Source organism: Epinephelus lanceolatus, chromosome 14, assembly GCF_041903045.1.
Source record: "Epinephelus lanceolatus isolate andai-2023 chromosome 14, ASM4190304v1, whole genome shotgun sequence".
In the NCBI taxonomy this organism is placed as follows: Eukaryota; Metazoa; Chordata; class Actinopteri; order Perciformes; family Serranidae; genus Epinephelus; species Epinephelus lanceolatus.
In genome coordinates this window covers 41,707,702-41,727,190 of record NC_135747.1, presented here as the reverse complement: position 1 = coordinate 41,727,190, position 19,489 = coordinate 41,707,702, and the positions used below count along the sequence as shown (strand labels likewise).

The 19,489-nt window shown below is 42.6% G+C and overlaps 1 protein-coding gene across 1 annotated transcript; it reads left to right on the top strand.

The window, feature by feature from the left end:
- The first annotated feature begins 4,594 nt into the window (after positions 1 to 4,594).
- idh1 (isocitrate dehydrogenase (NADP(+)) 1) lies at positions 4,595 to 19,179 on the top strand. The gene is made up of 9 exons (XM_033618404.2): positions 4,595 to 4,733; positions 6,526 to 6,655; positions 10,722 to 11,013; positions 15,536 to 15,638; positions 16,220 to 16,397; positions 16,516 to 16,667; positions 16,800 to 16,940; positions 17,099 to 17,261; positions 18,196 to 19,179. The coding sequence occupies exons 2-9, from the start codon at positions 6,534 to 6,536 to the stop codon at positions 18,287 to 18,289; spliced, it is 1,245 nt and encodes a 414-aa protein (XP_033474295.1). The 5' UTR covers positions 4,595 to 4,733; positions 6,526 to 6,533; the 3' UTR covers positions 18,290 to 19,179.
- The last annotated feature ends 310 nt before the right edge of the window (positions 19,180 to 19,489 follow it).

Below are 19,489 nucleotides of genomic sequence, written 5' to 3'. Positions count from 1 at the left end.
TGAGAGAGGTGCACCTTTTTTTGTTTCAGCACCTGCCCCCAAAAATGTCTCTGCACAGAGCTGATGTTCACATCAAAACAAACTGGGACTTTTACATGTCCCTCATCTATTTATTCAGTTCTCTTTATGAAGACTTATAGGCTGAATGGAAGAGCTTGGATACCAAGAACAGCTGCATCAAATACACACCCCTCCTGTCTATAGGACACAACAATAGCACAGAGTATTTTTTATCAGTGTACCAACTCAAAGCACAACAAGAACCACACTAATCCAGCAACACAGAGCATAATGACAGATCTCAGTAGACCATAACCTGCCCCTGGCTATAGCCTAACAGAAAACACATTCAGGCAAACAATATTCACTTTAACCCATCACAAGCATATAACCACGATACAGCACAGAGCAGAGAAAGGAGATGTGTCTGACTCACCTGTGTGAAGCTCCTCATGGTGGCAAAGTGTCCAAAAACCACATCATACAGTGTAGTTTCCCATATTTTGGCTGCCTGGTCCACAGTTTCTCCATCTCCATCCATCCAGATAAGCTCAGTCTCTACGTCAGCAGCTGTTTTCCAACCAAACCTCCATGAATCCACCGTCCACTGCTGCCAGCTACATTTTGTTAACACAAGAAAATACACAGTAGCAACGTTAGCAAACATGCTAACTCTCGGTTCTTTAAGCTAATTTGAAAAACGTTGCTAACGTTGTATCCGTTATAATAAAGGGGAAAACCGTCCGTTTATGTTTCGTATTTCAGGAGTAGTGACCGTTAGGTTTTGTTGATGTTTGTATAAAGTTTAATAGTCAACGGACATCAACTTCACCTGCTTCCCTCTGACGTCACTCCCTACGCAGCTCGCCATAGCTGTGCACAACTTGCATTTTAAACATGGCGCCCATTTTACTTTGTCATCGATCCGTTTCCGGTTTTGTCTTTTAATTTCCGGTTGCTACTGTAATGGCTGTGTCCGAAATCACTCACTACTCTCTCTCTACATAGTCCACTATATAGTGAGTTCGCCATTTTGTAGTGTTGTCCGAATATATATATATATTATACTTCAAGTAAGTAAAGACTTAAAGGGATAGTGCACCCAAAAATGAAAATTCAGCCATTATCTACTCACCCATATGCCGAGTCCTGACAACACTTTGGGAGATCCAAGGGGAGAGGAGGTAGCAACACAATGGAGGCTTACGGCACTCCAGATCCAAACGTCCAAAAACACATAATTGAAACCACAAAATATCTCCATACTGCTCGTCCGTAGTGATCCAAGTGTCGTGAAGCCCTGACATAAAAAGTTGTTTGGAAAAACGTCATTTGAACTCTGTTTTTAGCCTCATTGTAGCTCTAACTGCCTCTCTGGGCACTGCTCTCACGTGTGCGCGCTTGCGCACAAGACCAGCGAAAGCACGTGAACGCACATGAAGGTGGTGCCCTTGTCTCACGGTCTCGTGCAAGCGCACACACGTGAGCTCGGTGCACAGAGAGGCAGTTAGAGCTACAGGCTACAATGAGGCTAAAAACAGAGTTCAAATGACGTTTTTCCAAACAACTTTTTGTGTCGGGGCTTCAGGACACTTGGATCACTACGGACGAGCAGTATGGAGATATTTTGTGGATTCAATTTTGTGTTTTTGGACGTTTGAATCTGGGGCGCCGTCAGCCTCCATTAGGTGGAGTTGTGTTGCTACCTCCTCTCCTCTTGGATCTCTGCAAGTGATGTGAGGACTCTAAAACTTCACCTGAGCCTCCCTCGGCATATGGGTGAGTAGATAATGGCTGAATTTTCATTTTTGGGTGCACTATCCCTTTAAAGTATCCCACAGTGCACCACGAAAAGTAGTCACCAAGCAAAATATCCCACCATGCACTGCGGCAAAGGAACGGTCAGACTATCTAGCCGTTTCTCAATCTGCGTTCTTGCCTGTACTTGTGTTCTTGCGGACTTGTGAAATGTCATCAGTCACAGCCCAAGTACTGTTCCGATTCAAAGTCCGCATCCAGCCAAGTATAGTCCAAATGCCCGCATGTGAACTTGCTCTGCCCGTTCAATCGGTGATGCATCGGGAGGTGACTTGTGTGGACCTTTGACAGCCAGGTATCCCAGAATGCATTTCTCACAGACCAGCGGCAATGGCAGCCATCCTTGGGAGTTTGTATTCCCGAGTCGAACTTGCCAAGTCCGACCTCCCAAGCTCTCAAGTCCAAACTTGGCATAGCTACTTGGTATTGAGAAGCGCCTTATGTGGGACGGACACCAAGACGGACAAAAGAAGAGAGAGTAGCTGGATTACAACCTGTTGAACATGTTTAATTTATAACTACTTGTAGAAGTTTGTTTTACCAGTTTCTTTGCCATGTAATAAACTGTCAATTCAATGTAAAGTCATTGGTCCCCGAAGAGATAAAATAGACTAGTGCTTAACAGTTACTGTACAGGGCTAAGTAAGTACGATGATGCAGGTTGTTACTGATAACTGAAGGTATAAATATAATTTGCAGATGCCACAAATAGTCTTTAAACCTGCTGATTTTTGCTTTGTTGGTCTGGAAGCTGATTTACAGCCTAAATATGAATAAAACAGAACTGTTCACCCGGCATGACGTCAGTCCGCAGAGCCTTGGCTTTGGAACTGGAGATTCGGCAGTTCAAGTTTCATACAAAGCAAGTACAGAGTGTGGACCGGCAGCTGGAGAGGTGCCAATTCACCTCCTGGGCACTGCCGAAGTGCCCTTGATCAAGGCACCTAACTCCCAAACTGCTCCAGTGCAGACTGATACATAATAAAGCAAATACTACAACCTAAATACTGATGTCTTATTTTTTATCTAAATAACAATTTTGGGGTGAAACCCATCAAGTATCATATGATGCTGGGTTAAATGCCCCATTACACTATAGTCTTACTCTTAACAATTCAGTTGTCTTATATTTAGTAAAATAGGACAAATGAGGTTTACATCTTGGGCTCTTTAAATATTTGCAGCCAGTCACCAAACATGTTGTTGCATTGCTACTACAAATGTGCCCCACATGAAGTAAACATTTTGATTAGTCTGACGTAACTAGTGCGCAAGGTGAGCCAAGTATATTGATTTTCTCATTTTGGTAATAGGAGTGCTGCAGCTAAACAATAAGAGCATAACAACAAAGATGGTTGTAGCATGCTGCGTTTTATTGTATTGAATGCTTGGTTTATAATCAAAATATTTTCACATTACACTTTAGATTTTACAGGAAATGGTTTTGAGTGACTACTTTTTTTACAGTACATTTTTCCTGAGGTGAAGCCAGCATGCTTTTAGGCTACCAGGTGCTATAAAAACATGGCTTATGATATTGTGTGTCACCCTGTCACATGACTGACATCTCAAGTATTTTTGTCACTTAAAAAACTGATGCAGTTAATCCATGTCAGCCACAAGAGTCCAGAATTAGCAATCAGTGTAACACACACACACACACACACACACACACACATCTATTGTAGACACTATGGTACAAAGGTAACAGACAAGAAAAACATGGCAGAAAAGTTGGACAATCTTTTTTTAATGAAAAGCCACAAATTTAATTAATGATTTAATGAATTAATGACTAAACTGATGAATGGATTTAACCATTTCAACAAACAAACCAACAGAGGTCCAAAGCTTCTAAATTAAGAGAGCTGTTATTACAATAGATATGATGGTAGTGAAAATTTAGGTGGATGACAGTGCAGGTATTGCAATGTAAGGTGATTAAATTAAAGTGTAAGAGCAGTACAGGAGTAATGAATACTTTGCTATGGATGATATGAAAGAAACTGAAAATAAATGTATGTACAGATACCAATGCACATACAGATATTAATATTTATTAATTTATTTAAAAGCACATGCCCTGTGCACAGCGCTGTCAGTCCTTACAACTTGGTGCAGGTGATTGCAGGAGACATCAGACTGATGTACAGCACACTAGAGGGCTGAAATGCTTCTTCAAGTAATTTAGTCTTAATTTGAAATGTTACAAATAACGCATTTCGCCCATCTTATGAAGCCATGGGCAAAACGCTTTGTTTGTAACATTTCAAATGAAGACTAAAGTTAAAAAAGAAGCACTTAAGCCCTCTTGTGTGCACTGTTTCTGCTTATCTATTTATTATTTATTTATTTATAGTAAAGGGTGCTTAAAAGTAAAATGTAAAGACTTTGTTAAATAAGGAATAATGAATGCTGGAAAATATAAAACAGAAAAGGCACAGAAGGTTAAATATGAAATGCTGAAGGTTATAATTGATAATTATATGGTAATAAATTAAATTAAGGTTAAATTTAAATACACCATTAAATAAAGTGTTTTATAATAGTGAGAAAGGGATGACAACGATATTTTTTAAGTAAGAATCGCTGAGATTTAATCAATTGTTATTTAAGACCAGTTTAAGATGCGGAAGAGCTCATTTTATCTCTGACCAATCAGCGCGCCACGTTTACAGACTCGCTCAGCCAGGCCACGCCCCCTCCAGCTGTGTGGGCTTCTCTGATTGGCGGCTAGGTTTGGCTCTCTTCTCTGATTGGTCAGTGTCTTGTCAGTGAGGACGGGGACGTGGAAGCCGGGTACCTGCAGCTGCTCGCTCATTCTGAGCCTCTTTCAGTCCAGTTCCCTGCTGTCTGGGATCATACCGCCTCCTCATCTGTCTCTGACTGTGTCGCGGACCTTTAAACCAACCAAGGTAGGTCTTTGTTACGTGTTACGACATTGTTCCTCCTGAAGAACGAAGTAGTAGCTATGTAACAGGCAGCAATGTTACAAGGAAGTGTACTCGACTCTTATCTTATTGTCCTGACACATAGCTCAGCCACAGCAGGCTAGAAACAGCTGGACACAAAAAATAAGCTAATATGGTTTATTATCCGTGTTTTCAGTGAACTGGCTTCAACCAAATGCCACTTTTTGGGGGTCTTTAGTGAACTGAAGTCGGCTGTCTGGCTCTCAGGTGGTGTGTGAGGCCTGTCTCAGCATCTCCTTCATGTTTCCTCCTGTTATTTATTAGTTACATTAACGTTTAATACCCAAACTGTGCGGTTAACGCGATGTTAACGGTCTGCATTCCTGGTGTGGCCTGCACACAGTCTGCCTATGGCTGTCTCTGCAGTCTCCTCCCCATCATGCGATCATCAGCCTGTCAACCTTATGCAACTTTTATGTCCCCCTTTTAAAACACAGAAATCTACCTTTTGTAAAGCTTATTTAATGATCAAGTGACCACACACACACACACACACACACACACACACACACACACACAGGAAGCTACATCATATCACACACACCTTCATGAACATGTTAAATATGAGCAAAAAGCTGGAGACACAATGCAGCCTGGATTAAGTTTGGTTAACCATATGCTGCAGGGTTTTGTTGCTCACTTTGACAGACTTAAGAGGATTATGGAGTTGGTAAATCCATGGGTGTATAAAGAGTAAATCAGGTGGAGCAGATAGATGCTGAGTCATGGCCTGGCTACGTCTGCTTCATGCTTTGAATGGATTCATTCATTCAGAAAACTGTAGTGTCAAGTGGAGAGGAGCTTTTCTTGTCTGTGGTGTCATTTAAATGACTGATTCATCTGTAACTAGGTTTTTTGTTAAATCTCTGAACAAGTTAATATATAATTAGACTTTCTTCTCACAAGCACCTCTTGAATGTGTACACTTACTCAACATACAATGCACACAGCTGTACATATTTCCCATGTTTATCCTATTCTTGTTTTTATTCTATTGTAGTGACCATTACAGCACAATACATGTTTTATATTTTCTGAATGTAACATAGTAGTACACATATTTGTACACACTTACAGACTCTGCGCAGTGAACATATTTTTATTCTTAATATCTGAAGTACTAGTGTTAAACACTGTGTCATAATGCACATTTCTATTTTATTTTATAACTTCTATTTTCACACAGTCCGAAGATGTGCACCTCAATTTGGTGACTCTAAATTGTCCGTAGGTGAGAATGTGAGTGTGAATGGTTGTCTGTCTCTATGTGTCAGCCCTGTGATAGTCTGGTGACCTGTCTAGGGTGAACCCTGCCTGACCCCAATGTCAGCTGGGATAGGCTCCAGCCCCCCTGTGACCCCTAACAGGATAGCAGTCACAGAAAATGAATAATGAATGAATAAAAGACAGTTATTTGATTTTACAGTGTCAAACAGCAAATCTTTATCATCAAACGTACATGTTTTTACCTAGATAAAATACTGCTACAATCTCTGACTTTATCCTTATTCCATCTCTCTTTTTAAGAAGAAGATAATCCTTTACTAGTCCCACTGGTAGGAAATCTGCGTCATTACAGCAGCAAGGGGGGGCAGTGCAAACAAGAAGCATCAGTAAAATAACCAGCAAAGCAATATAATAATTACACATCAGTAAAAAACACACAGATCAGTCTGTTTGCTTTAAGACCATTGTCTCAAATGTCTGTGTGTTTGTCCCCTGTGTCCACCACCAGGCTCAAAGATGTCTCAGAAGATCAAGGCTGGCTCTGTGGTGGAGATGCAGGGAGATGAGATGACTCGGGTCATCTGGGACCTCATTAAGGAGAAACTCATCCTCCCGTATCTGGAGCTCGACCTGCACAGGTGAAGTATGATGACGGCAGGGTGTACACGATGGCGCTATAGATCAACTTCCTGTTTTTCATGTTTCTGATTAATGGAAAGTGCAGGGCTTTTGTCACCAGTACACCTGGGTTTATTAAATGTCTGTTAATGGGTTTGCATTGTGGCTTTGAATACGCTCCTTATATGACGAAAGGATAAAGTGTGGTAACCCATGCATCCAGTAGTAGTGACGACTAGGTGAGAGTGAAAGAAGATTATCAGGTGACAGCTCCTGCTGTGCTGGGATTTCTAGTTTGGCTTGTTTATCCTGCCCTTGCACCCCCACCCTCGCACCCCCACTACAATGAAGAGTGAGATCAGGAGTGTGTGATTAGCACCCAGTGAAAAGGTGTTCGGGTTTGTTATAAATCAGAACCCACCCTGAGCCTTGTCCTTAACAAAAGGTGTCCTCAGACCTCCTTTTATTATCTCATCTACAAAGCAGTAGTTGCTGTACAGTGTGTACTCCCTTATAATTGTAGCACATGTAGTTCTGTCTACAGATGCTTCAAATACTGCTAACTGATTGGTTGTTTTTCCTAAACATTTTTATGGAGAAATTCCCATATTACTAGGTGACGTAACAATCTGTTTCCTAAAGTATGCCACCAGAGATCACAGATAAGATCCTTTTCCAGTAAATAGCAGTCGCTTACAGTCAGTACCCCAAATGAGGGGAGCATCCATTTCTTCATCTGACCCCACTCCTCCTCTTATCTCCTGCATGGACTTTGTTCTGAGTTATATCGTGATTTCCATGACCTTTTTATGTTAAGTTCAAGTCCCTGATGTTCCCATCCCTCGTAATGTCTCCATACTGTGTAGTGTGGACAGATAGCCGACACTTTGAGCTTCCTTTTTCCGATAGCTTTGACAAATGTGTCGCAGAATTTTCATCATCACTTCTTGTATTTCACTGTATAAGTTAATGATTTATTGTGCAACAGGCATGGGAAGCACATGTTTGATTGAATATGGTGTAATAATTACGCTGTTGTAATAATTAATTTCTCAATAAGCAGACCTGTCACTGATCAGGCCACTGGAGAAACAAATAACCCACTGGCACTGAGACCTGCTCAGTGGTGTCACATGTTTCTCACGTGACGCTTTAAGAACACTTAAAGTAAACTTTGCTAGTAATTGCAGATACAAAACAGACAGGATGGCCCTGTTTACACCTGGTATGAACATCGTCCTGGGTGATCAGAGGTGGACGGCATGACTGCACCCAATGCGTTTTTAATAGCTTTTTTTACACAGAGATCGCTCAGCAGGGCCGCTACTAAATCCCTTCTTTACACCACCTTTGCAGTTTTTTTTTTGCGTGTTGTGTGACATATAACGCATGTGTCAGCAGCAGTTTTTAAATAATAACAATCATTCATCATCCCTGTTATATGGCGGCTGATCTCGTCCTCTGCTTGGAGGGTAAGGAGCTCCTGGACCTCGTTGTCTCCCCAATTTGCAGACATTTTTGGCCTTCTTAGAGTTAGCTGCTAGGGAGTAGATTGCACACATTAAAATGTCCTCAAAATGTCACACCAGTCCCGTCCACGTCCCATTCTGCCGACTGTCCCTTTTACACAGATGCTGATTCAGCTCTGTTACCACCCCCATTAGTAGCTTAAAGGTGAGACAACTCTCCTTGCTTATACGACTCCCTGCTGGATAAGAAAACTTTCTGTTTCTGCCATTACATGGGTTAGATGCAGTGCTAAGCCACCTTCTCCAGAACGGTCAGTTCAACGTCTGCCTGGTTAGCACGAGCTAACACAGCAGCAGCTTTTAAACGGTCTCTATGGTTACAATTAAATCATCCATGCTTTGTGTTAATACCAGATATGAAGAGGCTCATTATGTGCATATTGATTAAAGCTTGTTCAGGGTCTCTGGATAGAGTCCGAGGACTTCATCCACTTTGTTCCAGGTTAAACAGGCACACACCAAAACAAACAAACAAACAAACAAACATATAATAACAAACAAGGACAACACTCTTGTTAAACCTGAATATGTTTGTGTACAGCTTTCTCTCTCTGTGCTCAGACGTATGTATCCATGACTTGTTGCGGCTTGGCGTTGGCTCTCGGGGGAAGGGGAAGAGGAAAGTGGGTGAAAGGTCGTGGCTGCTTTCAAACAATGCTGTTGGGTTCAGAGGAACACACATACAGCACTGCATGCTATACTTCCAAGGAAGGACAAGCACGTTGACCTCAATCTAGTTTTCACATGAAGTATGATTCCTTGTGTCAGTAGTTTGTGAGCTTCCTCCTGCACAAGTGCAACAAGTGGAGCAACATTTCTAGTTACCTTGGCGAAGGGCCACTCGTCATTGCACAATTGATTCCTTGTTTCCTTTGTCTCTGCGCTGCTGGCTGGTTGTGCACATCACTTGGGCAAATAACAGGCGTAAAAATGAGAACAGAGTGAGCACAGTTGCAGTGCTGAGAAGGAAGTGTGGAAGAAGGTTAATGGCTATTCTTGATGTTGTCACTGGGCCGGGTCTTGCAAGAAATATAAATATCCGAGATGTTGAGGGAATAAAGGGCCTGGTAACAATTTGAGTTGTTCCTCAAGCTGGAGGCGAGCTCGCAGTCTCTCTTTCACTACTTATTAATGTCGTCCCTGTCTTTTGACACAGTGATAATGTTCCACATCACAGCTGTAACGTTCACAGACTAGCTTGGAGCCAACTAAAACATTGGCATATGTTCACTTTTAGTGCTTTGTTGTGCTCCAGGGTGTCTGTGCAACTGAAGCGTAAATAATCACTGCCCTTCTTGAAACAGAGTGCTCTTGTTTATGGCGTCCCATGTCTCTGCTGTGGAGATTATCAACGGTCTCCATGTCTGTTTGATCCATTTCTTCGCCTTGATTGTAGAGGACTAGTGTCGCACACTCTGGCTCTATTTGCATTTCTTTAATTTTGGGCCTTCTTCAAGATCAACAAACAATACCATTTCCTTGTCTTGTCTTTACCGCCATTCTGGTTCACAGTTTAGTCACCTCCAGACTTGACTATTGCAATTCCCTTCTGTTTGGCCTCCCCCAGAAAACCCTCCATAAACTTCAACTGGTACAGAATTCAGCAGCTCGCATCATTTCAAGAACACCATCCACTCACCACATCACACCCATCCTGCAGCAGCTCCACTGGCTCCCCATCACATACCACATTCAATACAAAATCCTACTCCATACATACAGAGCCATCCACAGTCTTGCCCCTCCATACCTCTCTGACCTCATTAATATCTCTGTACCTACCCGTACCCTCCGATCCTCTTCCTCCATCCATCTCTCTGTCCCCTCTGCTCGCCTCGTCACCATGGGGGGCCGAGCATTCAGCTGCTCGGCTCCCCAGTTTTGGAACTCCCTCCCCCCTGACCTCCGCAACACGGACTCCTTACCCCTCTTTAAAACCAGACTGAAAACCCATCTGTTCAAACTCTCATACTCCGTCTGATCTTTGCACTGTCCATTGTATTTTATTGTTTGTTTTTATCCCTGTTTTTATGCACTTCTGTACTTTTGTAAGGTGACCTTGAGTGCCATGAAAGGCGCCCTTAAATCAAATGTATTATTATTATTATTATTATTACATCTCTGCTTACTCTAATTCTTAGAAGCACAAAATATAAAACTTTTTTAACCACTGACCGAAATATGTTTGCAGTATTGAGCATCTAAAAGTGGCAAGTAAAAGGAGCTGCCATTGAATATCTGGCAGATTTGTAAGCGTATTTATTTACCCTGAGATCATGCATTTCCAGATCTAAAGCAGGACAACTTTTATAATGTTTGACATCATCTTACATTGGCAAAGTTATTTAGTAACACTGATACATCCTGTGGTTTGGTAGGTTTTGTTAAAAGATTAAAATGTGTTTAAATCGCTGAAAGTACTGAAAAAAGTTTTGTTTTTCTATAACTTGTATCGGCACAGGTGTAGAAAATTTCAACACATTTCCAGGACGCTATAGATTTTTTTTCTCTGGTTCTACTAATTCAAACTCTGTTCTCTTTATCTCTCCCTGCACAGCTATGACCTCGGTATGGAGAACCGAGATGCAACAGACGACAAGGTCACAGTTGAGGCGGCGGAAGCTGTCCGCCGTTACAACGTGGGGGTCAAGTGCGCCACCATCACACCAGACGAGAAGCGCGTGGAGGAGTTCAAGCTGAAGCAGATGTGGCGTTCGCCCAACGGCACCATCCGTAACATCCTGGGAGGCACAGTGTTCAGAGGGCCCATCCTGTGCAAGAACATCCCTCGCCTGGTGCCTGGCTGGACCAAGCCCATCATCATTGGCAGGCACGCCCATGGAGATCAGGTACTCTATTGGTCAGTTGGACAGTGTGCTCTGCTGATGTCTGAAGAGTGTTTACTGTTTAAAAATTGCATGTTGAAGTGAGCTCAAGCTTCCAAACGTGAGGAAGAGTTTAATCACTCTTCAAGTGCAGGACCATGTGAGAGTCTTTATATAAGTGCAGAGAAACTTCTACAAACTACCTTATTGTCAGTGACAAAAGTGCTACTGTTACTGAAGCATAATTTTTTCCATTAAACCTCTGTGACAAAGTGAGTTGAGGTTGCAGGGTTATCAGAGGAGACTCAGTCAATAATTATATTTCATCAGCTGCCCTTTGGACCATAATGTACAAACCTCTACAGCCTGAACGAGTTGCAGCAAGGCCACAGAACTAAATCACAAGTTCAACCCTTAGGCTCTGTGCCAAAGTCGACAGAGCTCTCCTGAGTCATGCAGGTGAAATGTCAAATAGCTGTGAGTTACATAATATCCCATACATGTCAGAGGTATACAGTCAGGTCCATAATTATTTGGACAATGATACAGTTGTCGTCATTTTGGCTCTGTACACCACCACAATGGGTTTTAAATGAAACAATGAATACCTGCTTAAAGTGCAGACTCTCAGCTTTCATTTAAGGCTTTTTTCAAAAATGTAGTATGAACTGTGTAGGAATTACAACCATTTCTTCACACAGTCCCCCGACTTTAAGGACTCATAAGTATTTGGACAAACTAACATAATCATCAATTAAACAGTCAGTTTTAATACTTTAGCAGGATGAAAGCTGAAGTGTTTGGGGCTACATTATCTGCTCAGATTCAACTAAATGTTTCAAAACTCATTGGACGATGCTTCACAGTGCAGATGGACATTGACCTGAAGCATATTGCAAAAGCAACCAAAGACATTTTTAAGGCAAAGAAGTGGAATGTTGTGCAACGGCCAAGTCATATCATCTGACATCATCTGTCATATCATCATTGACACAAGCAGGAAGTGCAGACGGCTGCAGTAAAGGGCTGGCAGAGCATCACCAGGGAAGAAACCCAGCATCTGGTGATGCCTATGTGTCCAACACTTCAGGCAGTCATTGACTGTAAAGGATTTGCAACCAAGTATTAAAACTGACTGTTTAATTGATGATTATGTTAGTTTGTCCAAATACTTATGAGCCCTTAAAGTCGGGGGACTGTGTGAAGAAATGGTTGTCATTCCTACACGGTTCATACTACATTTTTGAAAAAAGCCTTAAATGAAAGCTGAGAGTCTGCACTTTAAGCAGGTATTCATTGTTTCATTTAAAACCCATTGTGGTGGTGTACAGAGCCAAAATGACAACAACTGTATCATTGTCCAAATAATTATGGACCTGACTACATATACTGCTGACGCCACTACAGGTACACGCCTAGTGGTGCAGAGGTGTTTATGATGATGATCTAACACCAGGGTTGATTTCTGGTTTTGCCAGTCTGGTGTTCGAGCGCAAACCAGTTTGATTTGATTCAAACTGGCTAAACTGGCATTGGTCAATCTGCCACGTTCTGGCAAATTAAAAAGTAACCGACATCGGTAAGCTGTGGCGGCAGAATCACGGCTCTAAATCCAACTTGTATTGCATTAGTAAAGAGCAATATGGCAACTTGATGAAACTACTTTGTCTGTTTATGAATAAACTAACGGAGCCACAAGTGTCTGACAGGCTGTGTACAACTTAATGCCAAACCGAGGCTGACAACATGAAGGAGATCAAAGTTCAGTAAAGGTGGAGGGAGTGAAGACGTGTACGATGCACATTGTGTTTGTTTACTAGAAAGTTCATGTGTTCTTTGGGGTGATTCATGCCTATTGCATACTGCCGACAAACGCAGTACACAGTTCAACTGATTTATGTTGCAGAACTGGGCGACTGTGCTGCAGGAGGTAGAGCAGGTGGGTCGATCTCCGCCACCTCCAGTCTGCATGTCAAAGTATCCTTGAGCAAGATACTGAACCCAAATTGCTCCCAAAATGTGGCACCTTGCATGGTAGCCTCAGCCACCAGTGTGTGAATGGCTGAATGTGACTTGTAGTGTAAAAAGCACTTTGAGTGGTCGGAAGACTAGAAAGGCGCTCTACAAGTGCAGGACCATTTATCATTTACCAATCCTTGTCCAGGCTTGGACAGTTTCTGGTTTTGCAAAGCAATGGTAAACAATAGCACGGCTAATCTCTGTAAACAGATACATGTGTATGTATGCAGACTCTGTAGTCAACGGCACAAGATATTGGTATTGGAAAAGTTCTAGTTTCCCATACCACAGGGAAAGAGATTAGCTAAAAAGACTGGGGCAAAGAAGAGGCCATATATCTGCATGTTACACCAGATCTCCTTAAGTATTGGCCGTTGCCACCAGAGGCTTATCATCATCAGAGTAATAGCCAATGGGTTCCGAGATTGTAGCATGGCTAATGTTGATAGCAAACCACTGCTACTAAAAAGCAGCGATTCACCAGCAGTTTACCAGCAGATAACTGCCTCTGTGTCCTGTCCTTTCCCTAATGACAAAAAATATTTATATCGTGTTGTTTTCACACTGGCAGCTCACTAAAGTTATTGTTGTGGTCTGCCTGATGTCAAAGGTCAGCTGGCAGGCTTAACTTAAACATTATGGGCCCTATTTAGATGGTCTAAAGCGGACGGCGGAGGGCGCATAATCCATGTCGCAAGTGTCATTGCTATTCAGATGCAGACGCAGTTGTCATTTTCACGCCCTGCGCCCTCGTCGTCTAACTAGCAAATGAACTTGCGCTTCTCTGGGTGTGTTGGTCTAAAAATGAGGAGTGGTCAGGCGCGGTCATGGCGCGTTGCTAGTTAGATGACGTAAAAAGCAAATGCGCCAGTGACCAACAAAAACCTGGTCTAAAGTCAACGGCGCAGTATTTCGCTGTTAAACAAGTTAGTAATATGCGTCTCTAGGCGGGTGCACAGCGCGCGTGCACTCTGCTCAGACACACACAGAGCAGCCACACATTTGCAAAAGATAACAAATAAAATATGATTACAATGTGTGTATTATTATTGTGCACATTAAAATATTTATCAGAAACACGTCTTAATGGTCAGTCATTAATCAGAATGATCTAATCGCAGTAATAATGATCAGCATAATTTGTAATAATGACAAATAAAATTGTAAAATTATCTGACCAATCAATCATTTTTTTGAATGAAAACCAAAGTCCACACACTGCATTTATTTTAACATGTTATACTAGGCTACATTATATTATATTATTATATTGTTATCTGAGTGTAGAGAGGACACACATGCAAATAAGAGGCAGAACACAGCTCTAGGAAACATGTGAAAACAATTAACAAACGTGGGTGGGGGAGAAAACGCTGAACAAGTCCTATAGCTTCAGGATCAGCACCTTGGGGAGCTCCGCGGCAGTCCTGACAGTTGTGCTCTGTTATATGATGAACACAGGTTTGAATAATATTCCACAGATATTTAGTAAGATCTTTCTTGTATTAGTGATCCCACACCTGCTTTACCTCGGGGAGCTTGGGTGCCTGTCTGCTGTCCCTGTAGATCTGGTTCTTACGGGCCTTCACCTCCTGCACGAGGAGATCCGTCTCCTCAGCTGTAAAACACTCACTCTTTGCAGTTGGTAGGTCCGCCATCTAACTAGCTCTCCGCCATGCGTTCCAATCGCGCCTCTTTTAAAGGGAATGAGAGGTGACACTCTGATTGGCTTATTGAATGATACGCCCAAAACACACCCATGACTAATTCACAGAGTAAGTCCAACCCTTATAGACTTTCTGCCATGTCTAACTAGCAAGTGACTGGGACACGCCCATGCGCTGCACGCCTGGCGCTTCGTGTTTTAGACCATCTAAATAGGGCCCTATGGCTTTGTCAAGGGTAGTGGGAATAATGTAGTTATATGTTCGTTACAGATAGGCTTCAGCATAGTCGCAACTGTTATTTGTTCTCCTCACACAAGATTAAATTAGTAAAAACTGTTTTCCTGTTTCCTCCGTTTCAGCACTTTGCATTGTGGGATACAGTAAGCGACAAACTGGTCTGATGCATACTGGAGATTTTTTCAGAATCAGTACAACATCTAGGTATTTTGGGTGAACTGTACATGTTGCCTTTGTCTGTATAGTACATGCTACATTTAAGCCAAATCAGTACATACTGCGAGTGTATTAGGGAGTTGTGAATACAGTCTAAAAGAAAACTTCATCGTGAAGAAGGAAATTTAAATTGAATTGTCGGCAAATCAGCTCAGAGGTGCATTACCGCCACCAAGTGGACTGAAGTGGGCTCTTACAGTCTCATTATGTTCCACTGGGGAGCAGCTGCTGAGTCAAGTGCGACACCTAGCAGTCCAGTCTGGTGTTTAGCTGTTTTTTACACTGGCGCAGCCCAATCTGACACCATTACCTTTCAAAAGCTGTCTCAGTCACATGTTTGCGGTATGAGGTCAAACAGCAGTGTTCTAACAATATTAATCGTGTCTTTCTCAATGTGCTCCCCACAGTACAAAGCCACAGACTTCGTGGTGCCTGGGCCCGGGAAAGTGGAGATGACCTACACACCCACAAACGGAGAGCCAGTTAAATATGTCATCTATGAGTTCCAGGGTAAGACCACAGACAGCACGATGCACCATCATGCCTCCATCTCTCACATATGAAAAAGGTTCAGACAGGATACCCAACAATCCTAACTGTGTACTTTCAGTATCATAGATCCACATGTCTCAGGTGTGTAGACGTACTTCCATCTGTCTATAATGAAAAACATGTCAAATATCACAATGTGAGTGGGTGATTGAGTGTCAGTCAATATAACTACGCAGGACTGGCACCAGAGGAAAGCTTTTACAAACACATTTGCCATTGTGTTCACAGTGTAAATGGGGAAATATAAGATATGGCTTATCTGTTTGTTTCAGTTCCTCACTCAACACTAAACACTGAGCTGACTGAAACAGATTAGAGAGGTGGAGTGATGATGACTGGTAGCAACAGGGGGGTCTTTTTAAGGTGTTTTTTCAGTGTTTGTCCAAGTTTAAAAGAAACAGTGTGATATCATTTATTCAGTCATGCATATTCAGTTAATAAACACACCCAAACACATAAAGGTGTGCTGCTGTATATGTGAGAATATATGTGAAGTTACTGCAGAGCATATGTAATGAACTACATTTGTGTGTGTGCAGGCACAGGTGGTGTGGCCATGGGCATGTACAATACAGACAGCTCCATCAGGGACTTTGCCCACAGCTCCTTCCAGATGGCTCTGACTAAAGCCTGGCCTCTCTACCTCAGCACCAAGAACACCATCCTCAAGAAGTACGACGGCCGCTTCAAAGACATCTTCCAGGAAATCTACGAGAAGTAAGGACTTTAAAATACACGCAAACACATGCAAATGCACTCTTTCACAAGTGCACACACTATTATACCAGATAAAGATTATAATTAAAAGGTGCTGTCCATCGTCTTGTGTTTCCAGGGAATACCGTGCTCAGTTTGAGGCCAAAGGCATCTGGTATGAGCACCGTCTGATCGATGACATGGTCGCCCAGGCCATGAAATCTGAGGGAGGCTTCATTTGGGCCTGCAAGAACTACGACGGAGATGTGCAGTCTGACTCTGTGGCACAAGGTTGGTAGAAACTGTCCTAATAGTCTGACCGCTGCCAAACTGTACTGCAATACAAAACAGAGATTGCTGATTTTGCCATTTCTGGTACAAAGACGTTCTGTTGGTAATGTGGTTTGTGTGATTCTGTTTCAGGCTACGGCTCCCTGGGTATGATGACCAGTGTACTCATCTGTCCTGATGGACGCACAGTGGAGTCTGAGGCCGCCCACGGCACAGTGACTCGCCACTACAGACTACACCAGCAGGGAAAAGAGACCTCCACCAATCCCATCGGTAAAACATGACGCATAGCCTACCACTCAAACATAACCCCAAAAACAAAAGTTCAACTAGTGTAATTTTTATCTATTTTGCATGCCTTGTGTATAATACACTGTATATAAATTCATTTACTAAATCCCGCCCCTACACTGGGTGTTTGTTTGCTACAGCCTCCATCTTTGCGTGGACGCAGGGCCTGCTCCACCGGGCGAAGCTGGACAACAACACAGAGCTGCGAGTGTTCGCTGAGGCTCTCGAGGCCGTTTGCGTGGAGACCATCGAGGCTGGTTTCATGACCAAGGATTTGGCCATCTGCATCAAAGGCCTCCCAAAGTTAGTCTCCTCATTATCTAACACTCAGTTTAAGTGTCTGCATCAGGTGCTTCAGTGTTCCAGCTGTAGATGTCTGTGGCATAAGACTTGATTCATGTTCGCTGCAGGATTTTACTGTTGTACCACTATCTCAAGTCTGGCTGCATGTATGATACAATATCAGGCAGTCCAATATGTGAAATAGTCCATGTGCTCCTTTTCTCAGGAGTAGGGATGGCTACTGAAACCTGGTATTAAATGGGCCCCGGGGCCGAATTAAATAAGGCAGTAGTATTGATAAGATTTGATGTTCTGGTAACGGTGTTGGAGAAATTCAGAAGATATACACATTGTTTGGGTTAAACATGAGCATGTTACAGTCCTGGAGGATTATTAATGTGCACCTCCTCCTGTACTGCCTTAATATGCACATTCAGCACATCCAATGCATCAAAACATTGTTTTCTAGTTGGAGCCGCGCCTCGTTTTCAAACTGTATGGTTTGACTAAAATGAACAATGACAGCAATATAGTCCACGATGAGCAGCGCTAAAATCAACCTGCGTAGTTGTCCCTCCATTGTGACATTAGAAAGTGTCACATTTATCTTGCAAGTGTACTCTTCTTCAACGTTTGCTTTACTTCCTGGATTTTTCCCACATGGGAATTCTGACCAATCAAGAGCAGCTTTCTCACACAAGGCATTTGATCTGGTCCTCTTGTAAATGCTGCCGTGAGAACACCAACCAACTCTAGGCAATTATACAACTTTGGAACAACATTGGTCACTTGAAAACTTGAAGTCACAAACACCTTTGTCCCCACCGTTCTACTTTTCATCAAGGTTCAGATGGAAACATTCTTTAATACTGCTATGTATGCAAATGAAACCCAGCAGTCACACTCAGTGCCTGCCAATGTTACTCAATCCTGTCTCCTCTCTTCTTGTTTGCAGTGTGACACGTGCCGACTACTTGAACACCTTTGAGTTCTTGGACAAGCTGGCAGAGAACCTGAAGAGTAAACTGGCCAACCAGCCCAAACTGTGATCTCACCTCCCAGCCTCAGCAGCACACATACACACACACACACACACACACACACACACAGTCAAACACATGCACACAGAGACATCTACACAGCCACTGGAGTCAACACTGGAGCAGAGAGGAGTGTCCCCATGACTCCAGGAGCTCTACTGTCTGAAACCAAGTCATTCCCTAACCAGGGTCTGATCGAGCAGTGCCTTGTCCTGAATGAGTGTCAGCCGTCAGTTCTGTTAATGCATCACCGGTAGCCAGTGAAAACATTAACAGCCTCCAGGACTGACACTGGGAGAATGACCTGATGTCTCAGTGACCTTGTTTACCCTAAATGCACTAGGTCCCCAGATGTGAGTGTGTATTGTCAGTATTTGTTGGTGATCTGTGCAGCAGACGGGGACAGAATCTGTGTGAGGGAGCCCCTGGACCCTCACTGCCTTATTCGTTTCGTGTCAAAGTCATCGGTTGATTCTTGTAATGTTGAAACAATACCTCAGCCAACATTTTATGTTTCAGTGCCACGCTCAGAAACACAGCAAGAGCGCGGCCTGCTTTTAACTAATGAAACCCCTCAGCATGGCGACAGAGAGGCCGTGCGTACTAAAAGTTTTACTGTAATTAAACACAAAACGTGTTATGTAGACTGATTAGTTTTAAATGTGGTAATTTCTAGCATTTAGAACAGTTATTCTTCTTACACATTTTATAAACAGTACATTGCTTTTAAATTTTATACTCGTATTAATTTCACTAATCAGTTGTTTCAGAGGTGTATTTATTTGTCCTTCCTTTGTCTGTGTGTTGTGTCCATTACATCCTGCCGTTCAACTGTTGGTTTGTAATCAATATTATGCCTGTTAAGATGATAACTCACAATAAATGAGTTTTTGAAGAAATGTGTGCGCCATTTTTGTGCATCCAGAAAGCTTGTTTGTCCGACCAAATTCAGTTTATAGTTATATTATTAAAGGGGAACTATGGCCATTTTCTAAATTCATCCATGTCAATCCTATGGTCTAAGACAGTCCAAAAATATCAGTATACATTAACAAGTCTCTCCCAAAAGCTACAGTGCTAAACTTTATTTTTTTAGTGTCAATGTGAGCTACACGTTTTGTTACTTGCTCACGCCCCCCATTGCCCCGAAAAAGGCGGCATTTTGCTGCACTCCCCGATTTTGTATTTATACTGCCAATGCTGAAAAAA